Below are 20,685 nucleotides of genomic sequence, written 5' to 3'. Positions count from 1 at the left end.
CCTCCCGATTTTCCCGGACATGCCCAGCTTTTGGGGATTTCCCCCCGGACGGGGATTTGAGCCCCCAAAAGCCGGACATGTCCGGGAAAATCCGGACGTATGGTAACCCTCGCCACTTCCACATTTTCTGTTATTGTCCCCTCCTCAATTAACGGGCCTACTCTGTCCTTGGTTTTCCTCTGGCTTCTAATGTATCGGTAGAATGTTTTCTTGTTATCCTTTATGTCTCTAGCTAGTTTAATCTCATTTTGTGCCTTGGTCTTTCTACTTTTGTCCCTACGTACTTGTATTATTTGTTTAAATATGTGCATAGTTCTCTTTTAGCCAAGTTACATTTATTTTAAAGCCTTTTCTCAAGTCAGCCCACATAGCCACCTGATCATTTCCACTGCTTTCCAGTGAACTCCCTCCAATTTATCAATTTTTTGGGTAATGAACCGCTAAGAAATGAACACTATTTCTAAATAAGGGTGGTTCAAGAGCTGCATCTCAAAATTTTGCAAGTCTTTTTGCTGCCATATCGCCCTACAAACATGTCTCATTTGCTGGATCCTTTCAATATTACTGCTTTCCAAATATCTCCATTCTATTGAGTTTGTTTCTAAAATGTGTTGTGGCTTCTGGTTTTAGTATATCTTTTTTGACTGTTTAAGAAACAGTATGTGGTAAAACAGCATTTTCTTTTCCCACTTTCATCAGGAAAAATAAAATCCGTTTGTACTGAAAATCTTCAAGTTTTCAATTACTCCAATTTTAGAAAATAGTTTTACAAAAATCCTTTCAGCTTACGCATTTCAAGGGGAAACTAATTTTTTTCTAACAAGAAAACTGCGCTATAATATACAATTAAACCAATAGTCACTACTAACTACAGTAATGCTAACTACTTAAGGCTACAGATTAAACATCTCATCTATGTATTGCCATCTGTACCTCAAACTAGAATGATAACTTCAGTTGCTCACCTCATGCTCTGGCGAGAGATGTTCCATGTCAGTTCGTAAACACCTGAGTCCAGGCAAAAAGTGATTGACCATTAAATCCTCTGAAATAACTAGCAGGAAAGCAGTTAAGGCATTTAAAAAAATAATCATAATTGATGTTGTATGGTTTTATCCCAAGGCAATACGCAAACAAAATACCTAACAAAGATATACTTACATTTATGCTAATTGTTGTAAAGTGTTTCACAGGTTTTGGTTAATTTTAGCAATTTGATATTAAGTGACCCAAAACAGAGTCAAAATGAGAATAATAAATTAAAGAATTAAATGTAAAAAAATTTAGGGCCTGATCCTGGATAACATCAGATATGTAGCATCAGGTTCAGAAGAAGATAGGGCAAAGGAAAAAGAATGGAGGCAAGACAGGGCTTAAAATATTTTTGCTATGACCTGTTTCACTGTATCAAGTTTATTAAACATGACAACACAAAGATAAAATAGTTTCAGTGTCTGGAATTTACTTGGAACAATCCATTGCCATCAAAAAGTCTTTTTATTCCCTGTGTTATTTTCGTAACAGGTATGACAATGAGTAGTAGTGGTAAATATATATATATGGAAAAAGTACCTGAATCAATCTATGTCACTACTATCATTATATCAAAAGGATGCTGAATGAAGGGGAATTGAGGATGGAACCCTAACCCTAAGCATGATATATCTACACAATTATCTTCAGGGTTCTTCCCTACCCCAAAAGCAGATTTAAAAAAAATTATAAAAATCTCAGGTTTTTTTAAAATAATTTTCAGTTCTATCTATTGTGAATATCTGCTTTTTAGATTATTGAGAAACCTCACACACTATTACTACTACTCCCAGGGAGCAAGCTATTTTATAATTCCCAAATATTAAAAAAACAAAAGGATGAAAACAATTAACAGTTAAAAACATAACCACACAAGGATACAACAACAGGAAAGAGCACTATAGGCTTCAAACAGATGGGTTGCAATGTCCAGTCTCTTTGAATCCACAGACTGCTGGTTGTTGACCAAGGCTAACTTGTGTAAGTGCGGAATAACAACTGGAAGAGTAAATATTTGAGTCAAAGTATTGTTTTACATTGACTTTCACAAACTTTTCCCCCATATACACTAACTTGCAAAGAAGTTTCTTTTTTTGCAGCAGCTTTTACGATAAAATGATAAGCAATTCCCACCCTCCTTTTATGCAATAGGAATGGCACCAGACTAAGTAGTTAAGGGGAAAAATACAATGTACTATAGCATCTTGAATAAGTATTTGTCAACAGTTGTTAGAGAGGTATCTGAGATAGAAACAAATATCTGAAGTATCTCAGCAACCGAAGTATGGTAACAGCTGGTAAAATGGTGGCTTCTAGTGGGACTACTAGTGGGGTTTCAATTACTATGTTGTAAAATGTATTTAAAAGAAAACAGCAGAATATTGGCTCCTGAATTAAAAAAACAACAAGTATTAAAAACACTGTTCACATTTTATTATATATATATATATATGTGGAATATGAAGAGTTGTAAATTTATAGAAAACATTTCTCAACATGAATTGATTCAGTATTATTGTTCACATTCTGCTAATGCTCTCTATCAATGTTACTCTATTTAACAAACAGTAACCAACTTATGAAGTGTATTTCATATTTTGTTTTCAATTGTTATTTTTAGGTAAGGAACGTTCACTTAAGTTGCAACTTACATTCATCTCTAAATCTGGGCTCAGCATTAGGTCCGACTCTTCCAAACGTTTTTATGATCTCTGTGTGTAAAGAATGTTGGTCTTGATACTGAGGATCTTCCAGGAAAGATGCCAACTGCATTTTTACTCTTTCCAGTAGCTTAAATATTCACAAAAAAAGTAAAAGTTGACAAAAAAATTTAGGTGTCAGAAAACTTCAGTCACTTACAGTATATTTCTGTTTCCTATCCATTTTGAGAATTTTGTTTAAAATATTGATTTTTTTTTTTTGTTAATCTAGAATTCTTCTCTATTACAGGATATTTTAACTCCTTTTCTGTGTCCTGCCTTTTAGGATACTATCACAATGTCCTACTTGATTAAGGGAATAGTTCTATATATAGATTTGCCCAAAGACTCCGTTATTATGTTTCCTCATCCTCAATTATTTTCATTTAGTTAGAATTGAAGTATTAAATGCCCTATCAATGTTTTTAATGTCAGAATTAGAGTGGTGAGAAATGGAGGGAAGGGATGTTGGGAGAACCAAAAGTAACTACTTTAAAAATAATTAATGAAATTAAAGAGCACATGATGGACAAAAGACTAGAAAAAAATTAAAAAGCATTTTACATTATCAAAACAGATAAATATGTACAAACTGGCAAATTTTTCTGCACTCAAACTTGAAAGGTCTGAATAGCATTTAAAAGCATTCAGATAAAAAGTCAAGCAACATTCTCCTGGTCTTCTATGGTAGGCTTCTGGATGACATATGTTACAAAGAGAGAGATTTATAATGGGAGCAATTAATATACTTATTTCAGATAGTTAACCAAGGCCTTTTTAGCTAAATGCAATATACAACATGAATTCCAAACTACGAAGTTGCTACTTATCCATCTTCCAAAAACTTACTTGTGAGTCATCATTGACTTCTTACTCACATTTCCTCAAACACATTATTTTAGGATTTAAGAACATGTTGAAATTACAGGAAGAATGCAAGCTCTGCAGAAAGTTGTGTGCACTTTTCATACCTCCTATTGTACAGACACTAAGGAAAATGAAGTATACATCCTCCTGCTGGCAGATATTCCTAACTTTTGTAAAATTATAAAACTGTTAATCATATTGACCAACATTTTTTAATCTATCAATTTAACACCAAAAACACTATACGAGCAATTAAAGTATTGCTCAAATATATTTAATTTGTTGGCGGCTTAAAGGATTCTAATTAGCACTTTAAAGTTAAATAAAACCCACTTATTTTTTGTGCTGGATTACCAACATCTGTTAGCTAATTTGTAAGCTAATTTGTCAGCTATTTTCTTTTCTGTTACACCTACTTTTATGTTCTAAGTTATGCTTGGTCTTGTAAACCCAGAGTAAATAAATGTAATATTTATACTTTGAATAAACTGAAGGGCATTCACTTAGGAAAATGCCATAATGCCTTCTTACAATCCACCAAAATATCCAATACCCCTACGTACTATTATTCTAAAGTTCTTTTTTAGAATGTTCTAAAACTCAGAATAAAACTATCATTGTAGAAAATCCTGAAGCCTAGCACAGAAGAATTAGCTAGCTTCTGCTTCTATCCTTTTGTAAGAGAGTTTTGTGATTGAAATAAGAATTTCTTCTAATAGTAAATCTATTGTTTTGCAAAAGGTAGGAACTTGGAGATTTTCTTAAACATTGCTGTGAGAGAAACTTAATTTATAAGTAGTATCTCTTGCTCACAGTTTGGCAGTAAGTTACTATACTTGTCAAACTCAACCGTCTGCTACATGATTGAGCAATACTTTGACCACTGCTTAATAGTTCAATTTGTTTATGATATGCAGTATTCCTACCTCTCTCTGAGTAACTGTTTCCATGATGGTACCAAAAGCTGGAATTGTGGCTATCCTTACAGAGCTATAAGAAGAGAAAAAAAAATCTTTAAGCGGTGTTTAACCTTAAGAATGAATAGAATTAAAAGTAATGAAAATTCAAAGTTAGTACTTTAAGATACATTAGTTTCTAGCAGTGACAAAATAAAAAAAATAAGCAGATGAGGAAAAATGCTCAAAAGACTTGATTAACTCAAGGTCTCAGTCGGAAACTCACAATTCAGGATCACTGGACAAGGTAACAAGGGCCGGAGCAACCCGCTTGTCAACTAAGGCTTCACTCATGCCTCGAAGAGTCAGCTGTAAACCAGTCAACATGCAATAAAAAATGGTTTGGTAAACTGGAAGGAGAACTGGGTTAGCTGTGACTGAGGATGGGCAGGCAGACTCACGGGCCTTTGTTGGTTTAGTCACTCACACAAGACATTAAAATGGTCAAAGCTCTTTGTTCATGCTCTGGCACTTACTGGTAACCTGTTAGTGAGATTAGCAAAAGCATCCCTCCTCATCTTGTAAGAAATATCACATCAGTATGCTGGCCCTTGAAATGTGTACACAGGCATTGTACTTCTACAGTTACTTATCAGAGATCATGGTAGAGCTAACAATTAATTGGTATTTCAATATTTTGAGTATTTTCCCCAAGATAACTATGGTAGCACTATAAGGAATGTTTGCCACATTTGATTTACTATAGTAAGACTGTTAACTGAAATCTGCAGGTGTTGACTGCAAACATATTAAACATTAACATTTGAACAATTGCTTATTTAAGGGAATTTTCAATTTAAAATTAGTTTTCTGTAATTTTACTATCTTCTAGTTATTGCCAAAATAATTTTTACTTTTAGATACTGCAGTCAATCTAGTTTTTACCCACAACTGAAAGGGGCTCATTTTAAATGCAACATGCTTATTTTAATTAGAAAGCTTTTGTCACTGGAATATTAAAGAAAACTGATGGTTATTTCTTGACAAGTATTAAGAGGGATACTTAATGTAGAAGGCAATCAGTAAACTTACATTTCAGGGTCACTGGAGAGAGTAATGAGAGCAGGAACAACTCTCTGAGCTACCAGAGTTTCATGTACCCCCTTCACCAACAGCTGAGTGGTCAGAGCAGGGGGGGTATCACAGGTGATGCACGGAAAGAGCGAGCACAGTATCATGGGAAGAAGAGTGGCACAACCAAGAGAGAGAGAGAGAGAGAGAGAGAAAGAAAAACACAAAAAGCAAACCAAAATTAGAAGCTAAGCAAATACAGCTACACTAGTGCTTTATATATGCAGAGGGCATGAAGAAAGCTCAGGTGGCCTGGCAGTCAGTTCAAACCTGATGGAGGCTGTTCAAACAAAGTGTCTTGGTCTATACATTTTCCAGATTTTTTGCTATTTTGAAACACAAATGACCACTAAAGGAAACAAACAGTCTAACTTGTAATTTACTTGTTAGACTGCAAATCATTTCAAATACCAAAGTGATGCAAATTTGAGTTTGGCAATTCAAGTATAATTGAATACAGTTCCAAGTCAATGGGATTATATTTCATTGCTAATATATGACTGGCAGGTGCAAAATGAACTGCTTTGCCAGACTGAATGCATGCAATTTTCAAACACTAAACTGCAGCTGTAGGGCCACTACTGTTAAAAACTGTACACTTTTTAAACTTGGCATAACAAGCACCTTCCCAGATGCCACTAAGCTTTCCTCATAATATTTTAGGAATACTTTAGATATCAGAGCCAGCAAGCAGCGCATGTGAAACATCCCAAACATCCTAAAATCGTCCTTGCTGGTCTACGCAAGTAAAAATCTAATAATCAGTTAACTATCAGATTTTCAAATACTTCCCAATATGAAAACTATAGATTTAATTATTGCAATAAATCCCAAATCTGAAAATCTTGTGTATGAATACTTTTTCCTATGCCCACAAAAATCTGGAACTCCTTTCAATTTAAAAGGTCACATTAAAGGGCATGTGAATATACCCTATTTCCTTATTCAGAAATAACCGTGCTGCTTGCTCAATGGGGTTTAATTTTGCCAAGTGGCAAACAGCTGCCTCTGTAAAAGTGTTTCATAAATAACAAATCCCAAATTTTCTTCCATGATTACTCAAACGGGTGTTTTATTTGCATCATTTAAAAGGTGGAAGTATTGTTGATTTTCTTCTATCTTGTGCTCCACCTAAGAAAATTCACGATTTTATTTTATGTGCCACTTCCAGTGGCGGATTAGCCTCTGGGTCATCAGGGCCCATGCCAGTCCCCCCCCCACCCACCCGCTCTGCCTGCCCAGCGCTCCAGCCCAGGAGCTGGGTCGGTGCATGGGGGCTTATGCTGGTCTGCCCGGTACTCCAGCCGGGGAATGGGGTCAGGGCGCAGGGGCTTGGCTACGCTCTGCCTGCCCTGTGCTCCAGCCGGGGAGCGGGGTCAGTGCATGGGAGTTTGGTCATGCTCTGCCCGATACTCCCATGGGGGCTTGCGATGCAGGAGCTTGCCCTGTCTTGCCTCCTCGCTAGCGCAGCGGGTGGGTAGAGTGGGGCTAGCCCCCATGTCCCGACCCCATTTCCCCAGCAGGAGCGCCGGTGGGAGGAAAGGGTGGGTGGTGGGGCACTGGGGTGTAGAGGGGCTCACACAAAACCCTAATCTGCCCTGGCTACTTCATAGCATATAAAATGCACAATGACAAACTGTACCTCTTCAGTAAACTTTGACTCATCTTCTGAACATTTCAATGATATTAGAGATACTAGGTGGGTGAGGTAATATCAACTTCTGCAGTTGATCCAAAGATATTACATCACCAACTTTGTTTCTCTAATATCCTGGGATTAACATGGCTACAACTACACTGCATATTTCAATGATATAGTAATTATTTCAACTTCTACCAAAATAGCAAATTAAATTTCTTGCCTTTACCAAACAGTGGCATCAGAGGACAGAGAAGGGCGATGTAGGTATAGGGCAAGTTAAACAATTTATAGCATATGAAGCACTGTTAAATACAGTCCATTTCTGATCTTCAATCAATCACTTGGGAACCCATTTCTGCATTTTGGGGTTTATCTCAGTACTTGGATGCCTAAATTTGAACCTTCTTATTCACTGCTTCCAAGGAGCAGTTTGAGCCCGTTTTAATTCAGACTCAAAAGTGCTAAAAATTAAAGCTTCCAGAAACATTAGACACCTAAACTTAATTTTGAAAGTTATAATTTTTATCAGGAGACACTGCATCTTTTCTAATGAGTTTTATTTTTAGCCCAACTAGAAGAGTACCTACTAAGTTACTACTCAGAATTATGCTCCCAGTACACTGGGCTCCACCAATATATACAGTAGCACAGTGGAGAAAGTGGATCACAGGGAAAAACCTGGAAGGCAATCTGAACTAGCAATGTTTTTTTGCTCAACTTTTATAGGATGATGATGCAGGGAACAGACTAGGTCATTGCAATATTGATTCCCTATGCCCATAATCCCCACCCACCTTTCAATTGCTATAATCTCCCCAGGCGACTTTCCCCAAATTCTCCCAGTTTTCTAAATTATGAATTAATCCCTGTTAAAAATATTTCTCTGGACAGATATGGCTACTTTTCAGAATCCCACTTGTTTAAACTCTGAAGTCAATGGTGAAATAGTGGGAGAAAATTGGCTTTCCAAGGATGTGCAGTAGTAATAAAATGAGGCCTGGGTCCTATATTTTTGAGCAATTTATAGATCTATTAAACAGTGGGGGTGAAGGTGGAGGGCTTTGAGTCCAAAAGGAATTCAGGATAATTTGTACACATTACAGCCATATAGCAAACTAAACAGGCTAAATCCCACAACTTTCTGCACTGGTTATTCTCCATTTGGTATGAACACTGTTTCTTTAATCTAAAATTTGATTTTCAACACTAAAATTCCCCAAAGCACAAAAAAATTGAGGTTTCCAACTACATAATTACATTAAATACTAATTATATCCCTGATTATTTACGATGAGGTCAACTGAAAAAAAATCACTGAAATGCTCAACTTAAGTACAGCTCTTTATATTGCCATTAAGGAAATGGCCACTGTTTGTTGAATTAGGATTAGCCTACTTTTGTTCAGTGATTTCACAGTTAATAAACATACAACATTCACTTTTTACTTTTAATTCCTATACTGTATTCTGTGAGCAAATATAAACCTGAATTTTCTTTACCCACTGCACTTTTTTTTTAAAAAGGTCTTGAGGAAATGTACTAATTACAACAAGAAAGCTTGGGACTGACATTATTAGTGAAGAGATAAACATGATCTCAGTTTCATCACAATTTGAGCAACACACACTTCCATTAAAATATAATAAAATATATTTTTGACTTGAAGGTAAAAGAGGCTTTCTTTTATGATTTATATTTGAATTATAACTGTTCCTGAACTAGAACCTATCATACAGACCAACAAAGCTCATAACCCAACTCTGCATGAATAGTGTTCAAACCAGTGCAAGTCAAATTTGGGTTAACACTCAAAACTGGAAAGTACTGACAAAATGTTAACAATTAAAAACAGAAACAGCAGAAAAGGGGAAGCCAGGTAATATTCAGCATATAAGTTTACACAGTGAGACTAACACAATATTTTGATTTTTACTCAGTATTTTAATTCCTTTATAGACCTACTTATTGTAGCTTAGGGTTACCATACGTCCGGATTTTTCCGGACATGTCCGGCTTTTTGGGCCTCAAATCCACTTCCGGGGGGAAATCCCAAAAAGCCGTACACGTCCGGGAAAATAGGGACATGCGGGGCCGGCGGTGCTGGGCCGGGGGCTGGCACCCCAGGGCCCGAGTCGAGCCAGGCTGGAGACACTGGGGCTGGGGCCGGCCGCCGGAGGGAGCCGCTTGGTTGTGGGGGTGTAGACTGGGCCATGCCTCCTCCCCACCCACCCCAGCTTACCTGCTGCCTGCTTCAGGCTTCCCGTGAATCAAATGTTCGCGGGAAGCAGGGGAGGGGGCGGAGACTTTGGGGAAGGGGCGGGGCTGAGGGCGGGGCCCTGTTGACTGTCCTCTTTTTGGACACTCAAAATATGGTAACCCTATTGTAGCTGTCTACACATACTAAGCCTACAGAGGTGCAACACAGAACTCTCAGTCCAAGGAGAGTGGGATGGATGCTAAGGTGGCTTTAGGTCAGCTTTGTACCCTCCCAATCCTCGACTGCTGTTGGGGCCCTCGATGTAACTTGGGCAATCCTAGAGGCATGTCCAACTTACAGCAGCCTTCCAGGGCTGCCCAGTGGAACACAGCACTGCTCAGAACCTCAGCAGTGCTGTATGCAGTGTTTGGCCCCTGTAAAGCTGCACTCCTTCCGGCAAACCAAGGCTTGAGACAGGGTCTTCAGAAGGCACCTTACTGTTTTTCACAGTGCCTGTGCCAAGGGAATCTTTCAATGGCCAGAATCAGGGCTTTGAGGATCCATTTACCCCACTCCAGCCCTCCTACACAGAGTAAACGTATCAGAGCAAGGATGAAGATCTCACTCCAAATGTTTATGTGAGAATGCAATGTCTACTTCCATTCTATTGACATTTAGGAAATGGTGATAGAATTTAAAAAACTGATTTTTTTTTTTTTTAATGTTTAAGGAAAATGTCTGCAACAGCATATGCCCAGCAATTCAGGAGAAAGTTTTCCCCCCTACTATAATTTGTTTTACTGTCAGACAATATAGACCAGGGGTCGGCAACGTTCAGCACGCGGCTCACCAGTTTTATTTACCTGCTGACGCGGCAGGTTCGGCCGATCGCGGCCCCCACTGGCCGCGGTTTGCCGTCCCGGGCCAATGGGGGCGGCGAGAAGCTGCGCGGGTGAGCAATGTGCTGCTGCCAGTGGGGGCCGCGATCAGCCGAACCTGCTGCGTCAGCAGGTAAATAAAACTGGCCCGGCCCGCCAGGGTGCTTACCCTGGCGAGCTGCGTGCCGAACATTGCCAACTCCTGATATAGACTGTTCAAAAATCACTTATTTTGCCCCTCATTTGGGGATGGGAAGAAACATTACAGTTCAGGCCACAGCCATTACGACTGAGGTCCTTCAAAGACATTGCCAAGGGCCTCCAGCAAGCAAAGAGAAGTGAGGGTCCAATATTCCAAAAGGTAAGACAAGCAGAATGGTTTTAAAACATTTGAGACTATCTGTATCACCATTTTACAGAGGGGGAAACTGAGGCACGAACTGATCAAGTGACTTAATTAAGGTTGCATAGGCAGGTCTTTTGACCCCCAATCCAGTGCCAGAACCACACTGCTTGCTGCTTCACCTTTAGGCCTATTTGCTGGCTTAGGATCCTGTTGAGTTCTAAAACATCTTTATTACAACAACACAGAGGGTGGGTCCCTACCACAGTTGTCAGCCCATTGTTCTAGGTGCTGTAGATGCCACCCCACTCAGTACAATACATTTACACTAAATGGAATAGCAGGGATTGCAGGGGTATAACTGAGGACAAAATATGACCCCAAAGAAAAATATTTCATATACTACTTGCCTTTTACTAAAGGGGTTAGTGGGGGGAAAAGTATTAATAGAAGCATTATATTGGCTGGTGATGAGCTATTTATATTAAAACATGCCCATGATTTAATTAATTCTTTGCTACTCAGAGCAGATTTAGGCTCTGATCCTGCACCTAGATCCAAGTGTGCAGATCCCTGCACTCATGTGGAGAGCCCCATATACTGCAATGACACAAAGTAAAGTACCAGAGTCTCATGCATAAGGAATGAGTGTGATTATAAAAGAGATAAATACACTTTTCAGGTGTGCAAAGCACAAAAGTCCTTGTACTTTCAGCAACCGAGGAAAGAGATATTGGGACATCCTACTGTATTTCTCTACTTCTGATATTTTTAGATTTGATGGCTAAGGAGATAGTAAACAAATTCAGGCAAACTTAGAGGTTCTATAGAATGTCTATAAATTTGCACAGTATGAAAACAGAGATGGGGAGAGCTCACAAGAGTTACTCTATATCTTCATGTGACAAATATAAAACTATAAAGCAATGTATTATGAATACTATTGACTATGCATATTCTTTTCTCTCAATAGCAGTCAAGGACAGAAATTGGCTTGCAATACAATTCTGAAGCATTAGAGTATAGGAATAAGGTTATGAATACAGTTAATCTGTGAATTATGCCATCAATGAAATAAGTGTGTTCAAGGTGCAAAAAGAACAAATGGATCAACAAGTTCAAGATGCGCATGCAAAGCTTACATACAGACTTATGCAAGCACATTTCCTAATTTGACAAGGTATATAAAACTGGTTTGAACATAGAGTTCAGTACTGAAATGATTTCTCATATCCAATCAATATTTTCAGCATGCAAAGATCAAATGTAACATTGAAGTCAGTAGCAGAACAAAGATGAATACACAAATTACTATAAAAATGTCTTGCGAGCAGTTGATAAAGCATCAATATTGTTTAATTAACTTGAATATGCAACAGATGCAGAACCAAAACTGTACAACACAATAACTTGCTGCTCCATCACACAGTACACAACCTATTCAGAGACATTTTTATATGTAGAACAATACATACATTTTCAGATACTTAGATGAATATATATATTTTAAATACACTGCAATTTCAGGCTTCATGTAACAGAGTTTTGATACTCACTTACCTCGAACATTCTAGCAGCTGTGCATCGAACAAGAGCTGAAGTATGGACAACTCCATACCACAGTACAGTTAACAGCAGTTCATGGTATGCTGGGTTTGCACTAAAAGAAAACAAAAGTCAAGCTAACACCGTGTGTAGAGTTGGCATGATTACAAACTACAAAGGCAGTCCTCAATGGCATGCAGAAATGTGCACTCTTTAAAACACTTCAACTTCAAAAACATTCATTTGTGCAAGTCTTTTTTAAAACCAGCTTTACTGATGGTGGTGGGGAAATGGGCTGCATCATGCAATTGATCCTTTGAAAACAGATGTCAGGAAAGTCACTTTTTGTTCTGAATGATTTACAGTGACAAAAAATTTATGAGAGAGAGAAAGTGGGCGACGTAATATCTTATTGGACCAACTTCCGTCGGTGAGGCAGACAAGCTTTCAAGCTACATAAGGCGCAAACAAAACATTTATTTCAATGTTCAAATATAGAATACATTCTGGCTTAATCTTACAGTGGATACTGGATTTACCACTTTTTAACTTAATCAAGTAAAGCTGATTTATATGCATAATTCACCTGACCTTTTGTTGCAATTATACTTATAGCTGAAAGTACATTATGAAAAATTTTGTAAATATTAAACCATTTAAAATTAATTCCATGTTATGTACTTTACCCCAGTTCCACAAAAGAAGCCTTCAGGCTATCAAGAGGAGCATGTGATAGTGAAAGCATAGTCATTACATCTTCTAAGAATCCAACTAACAGTTTGCGGTCTTCTTCCTAAAAGAAAGTATGCAACATTAATTTTAGTTTTTATAAGTTATGCTATGACTTAAAGATTTAAGTAAGTTTAAAGGCAAGGGCATCACAGAATGGATAAAGGAAAATAATTTTAACTGTAATGTCTAACCTTTAAATATTTCATTATACAACCTAATATTCATATCCAAGATAAAACCAATACTATTTTAACAAAACAAACCCAATTAAACAGTTTAAAGAACACTATCAAAGTATTTTTCATAGTTTCTGAAATATTTCTTATTGTCCATGTACCCTTATCCCTTTAAAAGTATATGTAATGAATGTTTTTCCTTCAGACTGTGTGCTGGTGCACGCATACACACGTGTATGTTGTTCCAGGATTGGTCAATACTATTATGGACCATTTAGCATATTAAGGACATGACAAAAGCATGCCTTAAATAGCAGTGGGTAGAATATAAGAGGTTTGGAGAGTTCAGATAAACAATATGAAGGGCGCATTAAGAGTGCCCTCTTTCTAGGGCTTGGACAGTTGCCATTGCCCTACCCTCTGACTGGATGGTTTGCATTTCATAATCTGACATATTTGTCAATTGCGTTTGCCCTAAATTTCATTAGGATACTAATTATAGCTTGGTGGATACTAATTATAGCTACCCATACTCCTAACCAACATTAACATTAACTTTTAATTTTATGAAGTGTCTTTGAGAATTCTAAGCTGAACGAAAACTGAAGAGACTTATTGTTTTTGGTTATGCAATACATGACTATATATTTCCAATGGAATAAATTCTAAATTAAGATGTAAAATGGAGGATTGCAAAATATTAACCTTTTTTTAATTGGGAAGTGGGGAACTAGAGAGGCATGTCAAAATGTTAAATGGCTTTCTTTACACCACTTTTTAAAAAACATTAAAGGAAGAGTCAATCTGAAATCTGTTCAATAAAATCTAAAATGTTTCACATCTTCCACGTACAAAGTTTCTCTAATTTTGTAGACCATAGATTCATTTTTAATTTAAAATAGTTTCTACTAAGACTTGAGGTATTCTTAAATTGCCTTTTAATTAAAAAAGCAAAATTAATATGCTCTGGGTTAAGCAGTTGTAAGTGCTCTAACTACACATCAGGGATGTCTGACTGTCTGGCAATAAACTTGTACCACTCAGTGTACAATTTCATTATTACACACACACACACACACACACACACACACACACACACACACACACACACACACACACACACACACACACACACACACACACACACACACACACACACACACACACACACACACACACACAAAGTGAGGTTGAAAAATCAAGCTCTGAAAAGTGGAAAGACCAGAATAAAGCTTGCTTAATTTGGCCCCCATATGCATTCTGGTATAGTGTGTCAGAGACTATATTTTTGCCACAGCAACCCTGTCTCATGCAGTGCACAGAATGGATGTTGTTCAATTAATGAGAAGCTATTCAATATTTCATTGTCTTCTCACTAGGCTATATATGGCCCCAAGCCTTATTTACTGTACATTATTTAAACCTTGCTCTGAAGGCAGAATTATTAATTTGCTCATGGACTTTTCTATGGCACTCATCCCTATAGTTCCTGAGTGTTTCATAAACATGTCTTCCCAATACCCTTGTGGAGAGCTAATGAATAGAAATTCAAGTCAAAAGTTGCCACTAATTTTGGTGCCCAACTGAAACACCTAGGACCTGATTTTTCAGCATACTTAGCATTATATAGCACTTCATATATTCCAAGCAGAGCTTCCACTGACTTCAGTTGCAGCAGTCAGTGCTCAGTGCTTCTGCAAATCAGAGCCCTTCCCCCAGTCTCAAGACACCCATCCAGAAACCGAGAAACAAAATTAGTGGCCGTCTGTGAAGAGTTTGGTTTAAAAGAGTTGCCTGCCACCACTAGAAGCAAAGAAGCTACTACTAAGCATGTGCAAACTGAGATGTTTCAAAGGATTATACCCGCCAAATTTTCACAGGAAGGGCAAAAGGCACATCCTTGACAAAGGCTACCTCACTGCCAAATTTCAAGTCCTTGCTTCAAAGCCAGGGGTGCTAGAGCTTTTCAAATAGAATGTCAGACATTTTTTTTTTCACATGGGCAAAACGATGTCTTTTCCCCTATTTTCATTCTTGGAAATGTCTGAATTGTTTTGGGTGAAATTTAAAAGAAAAAAAGTTTGAGGCAGACATTCAAAATGAGAAACATAAGCCCAAACAGTTAAAAGTTGGCAGTTATAAGCAACTGAAAACAGAGTCTTATAATGGGAAATGTTGGGCAACTTTAATAATAGATGGTGTTACTAGCTCCACCTATACAATGTTTCTGAAGACTATGGCTTCCTTAAATATTTGGAACTGCCCAGATTTTTACCAGCAGCAACATACCACACTAACCCAACTAAATAATTCTCTGAAGTACTTGGATAATAAAAATCTGCTAATTTGAATCAGTTTGCTGACATTTTTGTATTTAAACTTGACAGACAGTAAACCTGTTTAGATTAGATTAAAGATGGTGCTACATAACATTAAAGTTAAGCATCCTCCTAATAAATGTACTTTTGCCTTGTGATCCCATGTTCTGATGTCCAAGAATCACTTTATTCACCTTAACACTGGAAAAGGACATTGTCATATGCTGTAAAGATTTTACATTTTGAATTAACTATTTTTTCTTAATATGGGAGAACTCAGTGAAAAATGAGAGACCAAGTCATCCAATAATCAATAAATAGAAAATAGTCCCACAATAATGGGAAAAATGCACAAGTCATGATAAATCAAGGAGTGTGTTGGAGCAGATCTCATTCACTGAGTTGCCAATTCATAAAACTTAGAAAAACCCCTATTGTGGTCTTTAAAGGTGATCTGTACAGGATAAGAAAATGTGCCCTCTTTGGTTTCCTTATTATGTATAAAGTCTGGAAGGGTTCTCTCTCTGAAGAATTTCTGTACCTGATTTCAACCTTAAGAGCATCAAATATGGTCCTCACAATTTTGATAGAGTACATTTTATGGATGACCCACATATGTATTAGGAGAGTTCTTAGCCCTTAGAATGAAGGGATGTAATCCTTAACAAGAGATCTTTCTGCTCAAAGATTTTAGTTACATAGAGGTCAACAAAATACCTAGAAGAATTCTAGTTTATCTGAAGAAAAAAGTCACATCTCATTCAAATTTTACTTCCTCCCATGGTATTGGTCATAAACCGAGACATCCAAGCCGGTTCTACACTAGTAAAATGTACAATCCCCCTATCTACAACTTTAGCCATTGGTTTAGCTGACTTAATATTTGTACTGGTGGGACCTTCAGTATGGGAAAAAACCTCCCTCAACTGTACTTGTTTTTACAACTATTTTGACTGGACCAGATTTCAAAATTGACTGAAGGACTGTATACAAAGTCTGTTTGGGAGTCTTGTGTATGCTAGAGCTCTCAATCAATGCTAACATCCTTTCATCTGAAACTGCTATAACACAGACTGGAATTTATTTTGGGCAAATTTCCCATGTGCAGATATGGCCACAGTAACCTAAAGTTTTCAAGGATAGAAAAAAAACAAATTTCCAAGGTTAAAAAAAAAAATCCTTATTTTGAAAAAAAACTTTCAATTCTTTTTTACATCCTAAAGCAGCTGAAGAAAAGCTGTAAGAAATCACAATTTCTTCTTCATTTACCAACACCAAACAAAAATATCACGGTTACCCAATTATAAATCAATCTTTATTCAGATGCTACTACAAATTACTGGGCTTTTGCTGTTCATATCAGAAATCCTCTAAGATATTTATCATGGTAATCTGCCAATCCTCTTTTACAGTCTGAAGTTTAATTTACATACAGTAATTTATTCAAAGGGCTGAAGAGTGAGTTCTAATTTTAATACTAAATTAAAAAAAAAAATCACTTACCTGAATATAGCATGTAAGGACACCTGTTGCATAGATGGGAACTGTGGCTTTTGTTAGTACTCCATTCCCTGCTGTGGAATCTAAAAGTCATTGATATAATGTATCAGAAAAATTTAAAACAGAATTTCTTATCTTGCAATTAATTACTTTTGGGCAATATTACAGCATGTTCACCTTTAAGAGTGATTCATTAAATTTACATGTTCAACATTGACAGCGTACAAAGAGGACTACATTTGAGATTTATGTTTAAGCAACATTCTAGGCTTGACAAGAAAAGCAATGGAGAGATACAGTTGCTTCTGTAAACAATTCCTGCATTAGGGAATTTATTGAAAATTCTTCCCGTTGCTCATGCCAGTTTAGCCTTAGCGTAGATGGCTCTCTGGTCCAGCAGGCATTTTCAACAATGGACTAATTAAATAAGGCACATCTAATCAAAATGGTGCTGAAAACAGCTGCTAGAGTCCATGAGCCAACTACACTAGGTAACTCAATGTTACCACGAGTGGTGCAGCTGAACTGTGGGAAGTTTTGGCATGTAGCTCAGTAGCAGCATTAACAATTTATTTTAAGGTGCAAAAGAATGTTCAAACAGGTCAAAATACATTAGACACTTCCAGCTATAGACTCACGCCTAGATGTTAAAAAATGGGTGCCTAAAATTACACTGGTCTACAATTTTTGAGAAGTCGTCTGCTTCAGAGATCCTTTCCCTTTATAACTTACTTATCCTCCGCCATTGCCAAGTCAAGGGTCGTATATACTGACCCAATAGCCTATCTTGAAAACTAGAGCCAATCAACAATTTTAAGCATCATTTTTGTTCTCAGTGACCCAGAATTAATAAATTTTGACTACATTTATTTCAGAAGCATTTTGGCTGTAGAGCAGTGTTATCCTTAAATCCTTATTTAGTCACCTAAGTGACCTGATTATCAAAAGCACTGAGCAATCAGTTTCCTTTGGCTTTTCAATTAAAATAGACAGTATTATACAAATATTTATTTTACTTTTAAAAACATAATTAAGGCAGCCATGTCAATTTAAAATGAATTTTACTTTCAAACTAACTTCTGATTACAGACTTTTTTTTTTTTAAATGCTAATCACTTTCATAGACCGATTCCAGAGACAAGTAATTTACAATTTTTCCTCAGTTCAGGCTGAGGTTGATTTTTATTTATGCTAATAAAAATGAATGTGCTACTCACCAATGTTTTCTTCAGACAGTCTTAAGATTTCTTGGAATTGCGGTTTTACCTACAGAATAGATGGGTACCCAATTTAAGCAAATCTGTAACAAGTTTCAGTTTATTTATAGAAGAGGTAAAGACCAGAGAAACGAAAATATTGGAGACACTGACAGAATATTTGAAAGTTTCCCCAAGTTTTATCAAAATTCAAGGGAAGTGTAATCTCATGAAACCAAGCCTTATACTGAGCACCTGATATTAAATGAGGGGGTAAACACCATCAATCATTGACCTTGAAGGCATAAGGCATTCATCAATGTGCAGGACCAGGCTCTATTTGATCTGCACAGTACCACTAAAATTATGCTTACTGCAAAAGCCATGGCGGAGGGGAGGGGAGAGAAAGGATTTACTAAGTTTTATAACCCAACACAAGTATATTGGCGGATTTCCCTGAAACTTCCCCAAAATTTTGTCCCCCAGCCTGTGATGACAATTTACACCAAAAGGCTTTATAAGTTCAGGGCTCATGTCCAAAAGTGACTTTAGACTAGAACCTGGAATTAGCCTTCTCTATGGAGACTCTTCTTACGGCTCCAAAATACTTGTGTCAGTCTTTGTAAATACTCCTTTAAAAGACAGAAATAAATTCAGTGCAAACATTCACTGTAAAATATTTTCAAAATGGACCATTATTTTTTCAGCTGATCTTCACACATCTCTAAAATTTTACTGAGTAATTATAATCCTTTAAAATATTATTCCTTTGTTGAATAGACCTTGCCTTGCATTCTTAAAACTTGTTGAACAAGGAGAATACTTAGTTTAAATCAACAATCAAATATGAATGAATGGAGGACATGCAGATATATGTGAATAAGATTTGGCACACAAAATGTACTGTATAACGTACTACATACACTAAAGGAAAACTGATGGCATATTTCATTGAAATTAGGCCAGAGTCTCCAGCCCAATGTGTCCACCAAGGAAGGGTAAGTAGTGTGTCAATGGGCTCCTCCCCATTTCAAGTTGGGTAGGATGGCAGTCTGGGAACAGAATCCCTGCCTGTAGTATGAATAAAGAGACATCATGAAAGGTGAGAGACACAAAAGGAATCCAAGATGAGTGGAGGGAAAAAAAAAAAAAAAAAAAAAAAAACCCCCAAAAACACCCAGAATGTGGCCAAGAGCAGGTTTAAGACTGGCAAGTTAAAACGTGTCAATGATTTTTGACTCTGGAATGAAATATTATAATTCATCTCTCATGTATGCACATCATGTAAATATGATTCTGTATATTAAGTATTTCTATATTTAATTCATCTAAGCTAGATACAGAAGAATTCTATTACCTTAGTGTTTGTGAAAATTTTCCCAAATGTCCTGCAAAGCCGCCAGAAAAACCTGGAGAATTCATGGACACAGGCAGTTGAGGCAACGTTGATTTTGCCAACTATTTCTATAAGCTGTGGTAACCTAAAAGAGGAAGTAGCAGCACATTAAAAGTTACTCTGCACGTTTCCTTCTCTGTGATTTCACTTCACCTTACAAACTGACTGCACTTTGTATATCACTGACCTTCCTGATCATTGCCAATTCTAATCCCAGCAATACAATAACATTAACAGTTGAGGCAATCCCTGCTATAATTCCCTTTGTTTGGGATAGTGGAATACTATCCCCCAGGAGCGTTTGGCATTTGAATTTCAAAATACCCCCTTTTATTGTGGAATACCATATTCTGCAAGTGTCTTAAAATGCAAGAAACCTCACCTACTTACATAATAATGTATTTCTAGATCAGCACAAAGAGGAAATCATAACTTTTTGGTACAAATACTATTAATCTATGAACACATTAAAGGATATATTTTTTTCCAGAACGAATCAGAAAGAATGGCATTCTAGAGTTTTTAGGTATGCAAAGTAAACAAAAATGACAGTTAAATATTAAGATAACGAAAAGAACCTGAACTTTTTACTAATAACTGTTTAGAAGGCATGATAGTTTTGTATTAGGAGTGCAGGAAAAACAGGTACACTCACAGCTGATTGACAACCCATAGCAAAGTCTCCCAGCCTGTGGTACCCTCAAGTTCCAGTTGGTAATCATAAAGCTGCAGCAGCACAGCTAGCTGTTCACGGCTTCCAATGATAGTAGCCACATCCTGAAGAGGTGAGACAGGCCGAGGGAATCTAGTCACTGTAACAGCATAAGACAAAACCATGTGTTAAAAAAAGAGAAAAAGATAACCTTGACGTGGTGTCAATAATTAAAAATAGTAATTATTCATTTGAACTTCTACAGCATGTTCCATCTAAGGCTATTTAAGTGCTTTATAGAAATAAATAGGTCAAGTCTAAGTCTTAAAGGTAGGTGTGGATTTTACAGATGGGGAAACAAAGGTAGAGAGGTAGGAAGTAGAGAGACTAAAAAATTCTCCAAAGATCTCATAGCAAGTCTGTGGAGGAGCAAGGAATAGAAAACTGGGTCTCCTGATTCCCTGTACTATGCTTTATATCACAA

At 37.0% G+C, this 20,685-nt stretch overlaps 1 protein-coding gene across 6 annotated transcripts in view; it reads right to left on the bottom strand.

The window, feature by feature from the left end:
- RELCH (RAB11 binding and LisH domain, coiled-coil and HEAT repeat containing) overlaps positions 1–20,685 on the bottom strand; it is a 110,086-nt gene that overhangs the window by 22,266 nt on the left and 67,135 nt on the right. For 4 of the 6 annotated variants that reach the window (XR_004644638.1, XM_034762085.1, XM_034762087.1 and 1 more), the window contains 11 exons: positions 20,205–20,361; positions 19,511–19,634; positions 18,175–18,223; positions 16,961–17,040; positions 12,918–13,024; positions 12,247–12,346; positions 5,588–5,670; positions 4,526–4,589; positions 2,685–2,823; positions 1,915–2,031; positions 966–1,054 (listed from right to left, as the gene is read on the bottom strand). Coding sequence is in view for 4 of the 6 variants with exons in the window: in XM_034762085.1 (XP_034617976.1) it covers positions 966–1,054; positions 1,915–2,031; positions 2,685–2,823; positions 4,526–4,589; positions 5,588–5,670; positions 12,247–12,346; positions 12,918–13,024; positions 16,961–17,040; positions 18,175–18,223; positions 19,511–19,634; positions 20,205–20,361 (1,109 nt within the window). In the remaining 2 variants the exon portion in view is untranslated. Of the gene's footprint in view, positions 1–965; positions 1,055–1,914; positions 2,032–2,684; positions 2,824–4,525; positions 4,590–4,781; positions 4,865–5,587; positions 5,671–12,246; positions 12,347–12,917; positions 13,025–16,960; positions 17,041–18,174; positions 18,224–19,510; positions 19,635–20,204; positions 20,362–20,685 lie in introns of those variants that run through there. The other 2 variants (XM_034762086.1, XR_004644639.1) reach the window with 2 other exon arrangements.

The sequence above is a fragment of the Trachemys scripta genome, chromosome 2, assembly GCF_013100865.1.
Source record: "Trachemys scripta elegans isolate TJP31775 chromosome 2, CAS_Tse_1.0, whole genome shotgun sequence".
In the NCBI taxonomy this organism is placed as follows: Eukaryota; Metazoa; Chordata; order Testudines; family Emydidae; genus Trachemys; species Trachemys scripta.
Note: the sequence above shows the minus strand (reverse complement) of the source record. Positions and strands in the feature narration are given on the sequence as shown.